Source organism: Oncorhynchus nerka, linkage group LG14 (genome assembly GCF_034236695.1).
Source record: "Oncorhynchus nerka isolate Pitt River linkage group LG14, Oner_Uvic_2.0, whole genome shotgun sequence".
Classification (NCBI taxonomy): Eukaryota; Metazoa; Chordata; class Actinopteri; order Salmoniformes; family Salmonidae; genus Oncorhynchus; species Oncorhynchus nerka.
In genome coordinates this window covers 37164009-37169283 of record NC_088409.1, presented here as the reverse complement: position 1 = coordinate 37169283, position 5275 = coordinate 37164009, and the positions used below count along the sequence as shown (strand labels likewise).

Genomic DNA, 5275 nt, shown 5'->3' with positions numbered 1-5275 from the left:
CATTTGAAATGATCAGATAGGTTATAGCAATATGGTAATTGCATCACCTTGCCTTCTGATTGGCTGGATGCAATTGTTGCCATATTGCTTATACCTATTCAATAATTTCTGATGCACAGAAGTGTTTAGGCCAGGGTGTAGGATTTAGGGGTCAATTTGGAATTAGGAATCAAATGTAGTTCAGGGGCGTACAGCTGTCCTTAATTAGCCAATGACATTAGAAGGGTCTGGGATTTGTTTAAAAGGAGGAGCAACCAAAAAATAGCATAAGGAATATTATGCTAGTGCTTATACCAGCCATTAGTTCTGATTACTGGGGAGCTTTTGAGGAGCAAAATGGCAGTGATGATTGGAATCGCTTTCAGGTAGGTTTTTAAAATATTGCTCTAGTTTGTTTCCCTTGTCCTTCAGGTGTTACAGGTAGCTTTGTTTATAACAGACTTTCTTTTTTTTTAAAGAGTTTCTTGGCTTTGTTGCCTGCTAATTGGCGGGATAACCTGTTCTACATCAAGTGAGTTTCTACACATTAATTTCAAGTAACAGTTGTGGTACCAACAACTTCAAAGGCTGGCATTTTACTTTTTTTCTTTATCTAACCTAGGTGATGGGTATCCTGCACCAGGTTCTGATGCAGCAAGGCTCTATACAGGCCCACTTAGGTCAAAAGGATATGGTAATTACAACTCTCCTACAGCTCAATTGCAAGCGCAGCTGACCGAAGAGCAACAGAAAAATCTGGAAGCCATCCTGCAAAATCAACTGGCCCCCATGCCCCAGGCACCTCAGAAAATGTGGTATCCAACGCAAATGCCCCAGCAGGAAAAGCAACCGGCCGCCATGACCCAACAGCAGACGCTACCGGCCAGTTATCCTAAGCAGCCTCAAGCAGTGTTGTATCCAGCTCAAATGCCCCAGAAGCAACCAGTTACTGAACTTCAGAATCAGAAGGAACTGGCCTTCATACCCCAGCTACCTCAGCAAGTGTGGTATCAAGTTCAAATTCCTCAGCAGCAAAAGCAACCAGCTACTAGTCCTCAGCAGCAGACGGAACTGACCACCCTGCCCCAGAAGCAACCGGTTCCAATGCCCATACCGCATAAACAACCAACCGCTATAACCCAGAAAGCATGTAATCAAGCTCAAATGCAGCAAAAGCAACCGGCCACCATGCACCAGCAAGTGTGGCATCCAGCTAAGCCCCAGAAGCAAAAGCAACTGGCTACTGAACCTCAGCAGCAGAAGGAACCGGCCTCCACAACCCAGCAACCTCGGCAAGTGTTGCATCCAGCTCAAATGCCCCAGAACCAACCAACCGCTGAACCTCAGTGGCATCCAGCCAAATTTCCCCAGGAGCAACCAGTGCGTCAACTGCAGAAGGAACTGACCGCCATTCCACCACAACTGTGGCAATACGCTCAAATTCCCCAGCAGCATAAGCAATCGGCTGCCAAGCTTCAGCAAGTGTGGCATCCAGCTAAGCCCCAGAAGCAAAAGCAACTGGCTACTGAACCTCCGCAGCAGAAGGAACCGGCCTCCATAACCCAGCAACCTCAGCAAGTGTGGTATCCAGCTAAGCCCCAGAAGCAACTGGCCGCTGATCCTCAGGAGCAGATTGAACTGACCGCCATGCCCCAGCAACCTCAGCAAGTGTGGTATCCAGCTAAAATGGTCCAGAAGAAACAAGCAGCTGCAACTCTGCGGCAGAAGGAACTGACCACCATGCCTCAAGATTGGCATCCAGCTCAATTTCTCCAGCAGCAGAGGCAACCAGCCCTAATACTTTTACCGCAGAAGGAACTGAACGCCATACACCAGCAGCCTCAGCAAATGTGGTATCCAGCTCAAATGCCCCAGAAGCGACCAACCGCTGAACCTCAGTGGCATCCAGCCAAATTTCCCCAGGAGCAACCAGTCCCTATGCGTCAACTGCAGAAGGAACTGACCGCCATTCCACCCCAACTGTGGCAACCCGCTCAAATTCCCCAGCAGCATAAGCAACCGGCTGCCAAGCTTCAGCAAGTGTGGCAACAGGCCCCCATTCCCCAGCAGCCTCACGATGTTTGGTATCCAGCTAAAATGGTCCAGAAGCAACAAGCAGCTGCAACTCGGCGGCAGAAGGAACTGACCGCCATGCCCCCGCAAGTATGGCATCCAGCTCAAATGCCTCAGAACCAACCAACCACTGAACCCCAGCAGCAGAAGCAACTGACCGCCTTGGCCCAGCAAGCATGGTATCCAGCTCAAAAGCCCCAGCTGCTGCTGAACCTCAGCAGCAGAAGGAACCGGCCACCATGCCCCAGCAAGCATGGTATCCAGCTCAAAAGCCCCAGCTGCAGAAGCAACCGGCCGCTGAACCTAAGCAGCAAATTGAACCGACCGCCATTCCCCAGCTACCTCAGCAAGTGTGGCATCCAATGCACATTCCCCAGCAGCAACAGGAACTGGCCACCATACCCCAGCAAGTGAGGTATCCAGCTCAAATGCCCCAGAAGCATCTGGCCTCCATGCCTCTACCACAGAAGCAACCGACCGCCATGCCCCAGCAAGTATGGCATCCAGCTCAAATGCCCCAGCAGCAGAAACAACTGGCCACCATGCTGCAGAAGCAACCAGCCCCAATGCTTCAACCGCAGAAGCAACAGGCCACCATGCCCCCGCAAGTATGGCATCCAGCTCAAATGCCTCGGCAGCAAAAGCAACCAGCTACTGAACCTCAGCAGCAAATTGAACCGACCGCCATTTCCCAGCCACCTCAGCAATTGTGGCATCCAGATCAATTTCTCCAGGAGCAGAAGCAACCATTCACTATGCATCTACCGCAGAAGGAACTGACCGCCAATCCACCACAACTGTGGCAAGCCGCTCAACTGCCCCAGCAGCATAAGGAACCCGCTGCCATGCTTCAGCAAGTGTGGCATCGGGCACAGAAGCAACCGCCCCCTATACCCCAGCAGCCTCGTGACGTGTGGTATCCAGCTAAAATGGTCCAGAAGCAAGTCGCTGCGGTGACCGCCATGCCGCATACGCATCAGCAAGTATGGCATCCAGCTGAATTTCCCCAGCAGCAGAAGCAACCGGCCTCCATGCCTCTACCGCAGAAGCAACTGACCGACGTGCCTCAGAAAGAGTGGCAACCAGCTCAAATACCGCAGAAGCAACCGGCTGCTGAACCGCAGCATAACGAACCGGCCACCATACCCCAGCAAGTGGGGTATCCAGCTCAAATGTCCCAGCAGCGGAAGCAACACACTGCCATGCCACAGCACCAACTGACCCCCATGCCTCAGCAATTATGGCATGTAGCACAAATGCCCCAGAAGCAACTGGCCCCAATGTCTCAGCAGAATCACTACGAAAGCACTGAAGATGGTGCCTCTAGTAGCACTCAGGCCAGCATCGTTGAACAGTCGGATGTCATCCCAATCTATTCCTACAGTTCCAAATCGCACTACGAGAATGGCAGGACTGTATTCTCCCTAACCCGCTACACTCCTAGGGAGGCTATGCCTGTTGACAGTGGAAATGCTCCCAAGGACAGTTTTGTTCGTACTGGTGCACCAAGCGTATATCCATCACTAGTGAAGGATTCTGCAAGGTAATGGTTCACTTTAACCTGCTCTGAACTTTGCCCTCTGAATTTGAAGTCCTTTGTACTAACCATATATCTTTCAACAGGAAAATGTAATGGATTCATCCTCTAGAAGCTAATGGTGAGAATTGTTTTTGACATTGGTTACTTAATATTCTGTGTTGCTGACACTGCATTTATTTCTGCTTTTGTTTCGACCAGGAAGTGTCTGGTGCTCTTGCTACTCTAGCGTGAGGGAGTACATGAACAGTTCTACTTTCAAAAATCCCTGGTGTCTTTGAAATAATGGTTCTTGTGACCATTGCTTGCTAATTGAGAACAGGTGGTGTGCAGTCTGTAGTAAAAATGACTGCTCAGTTAATTCTTTGGTTTTCTAATCTTTTACCTTTGCTACTGGTTGTTCAAAATAAAAGCTTGGGTCTACATCTGTCAAGGGGTGAGTTGTCAGACATTCTTCATATGTTCTTACTTTAGATGTAGGCATGCATTGTATACAGTGAGACTGTCTTCAACCTCAGTAAGCTAGCATATAGGGAATGGTTTTTACATGGTCAAACCATGGCTCATTTAGCTACTAGAATTGAGTGACCATTTGGTTTCAAACTTGCATTTGGCCTTATACTATAGTCCATACCACACATGGCAAAGAGTCAAATCAGTTTAGGAGTGTCTGTTCCATATCTAGCTGACTCAAATGTTATTTTGGATGCTTCAACCCCTGTTGGCATATCTACCTCCATACTTCTGTTTGTATGGGTTACCTGTCTTACAATTGTGGGGTCATAGAGGGAAATGTAACTATGTTCGGGAGTCAATTTCCCATAATGGTCTGTTTGTAGGCCAAACCGTTCTGAAGCTATAGATTTTTTTGGGGTGTCTGACCAACACCACTGTAGCTCGGAACTTGTCCACCGCAGATGCGTAAGGGCGACAGGCAGATGCAGTGGATTGAGACGCAGCCCATTCAAAATGTTCTAGCTTCAACTGGATTTTGATGGGTCTTTTACCTTGACTGCCTCAATACTCTTCACCTGTAGCCCATTCCTACTAGTCCATTTTTTTGTACCACAGGCTCCTATGGAATGGATTCGGTGTATTTGATTTTTACAATGCCTGGAACGCTTTAACCGATCAATTAACAAATATATTCTGTACAGACTGTCTTTAAACATGCACATTTTCTTAACCAATTAGCAATCGAACTGCGTAGTATGAGAATTAGGCCCTTAAATGGATCCATTAAGTTCCAAAGTAGGAAGCTGGTAGGCACTAACATGATAGTTTAGCTAGCATAAGATGTCACCCAGGACTTTCGGACAACTTGACATATTTGCCTGTTGTAGTTGACTCTGTTTGGCCAGACTTATGAACATGAATGAAATTGTATATGCATTGAATTTTCTACAAGAAGTTACACTTTGCTGTTGAACACTCTTGTCTAGCGTACGTCAACAGACAACTTCATTTAATTTGTCACAGTATGGAATTTGTGGACACGATCTCAATGTGTGTGCAACCTTTGTGCACAACACATTTCTACCGGACCCCTGAGATTGCCCTTGCAAAAGCCCCTGGCAGGAACTTCATTATCCTGCATTAAAAAGTGCACTTAATTAAGCTCACCCAGTGCACTGGGTAGGTAGAGTTCACTCTTTGAAACCATTAGATTTGTCCATGAATGCGCAA

General features: G+C 48.0%; 1 protein-coding gene across 1 annotated transcript; it reads left to right on the top strand.

Annotated features, from left to right (window-relative positions):
• Positions 1-256: 256 nt before the first annotated feature.
• Positions 257-3599, top strand: LOC135559643 (uncharacterized). Its single transcript, XM_065000027.1, has 4 exons — positions 257-365; positions 459-511; positions 602-2142; positions 2301-3599. The coding sequence occupies exons 1-4, from the start codon at positions 337-339 to the stop codon at positions 3597-3599; spliced, it is 2922 nt and encodes a 973-aa protein (XP_064856099.1). The 5' UTR covers positions 257-336.
• The last annotated feature ends 1676 nt before the right edge of the window (positions 3600-5275 follow it).

Coding starts and splice junctions, on each gene's coding strand:
- LOC135559643 (XM_065000027.1), top strand. CDS start 337: ATGGCAGTGATGATTGGAATCGCTTTCAG. Junction 366..458: donor ATGATTGGAATCGCTTTCAG/GTAGGTTTTTAA, acceptor TTTTTTTTAAAG/AGTTTCTTGGCTTTGTTGCC. Junction 2,143..2,300: donor TGACCGCCATGCCCCCGCAA/GTATGGCATCCA, acceptor ACCATGCCCCAG/CAAGCATGGTATCCAGCTCA.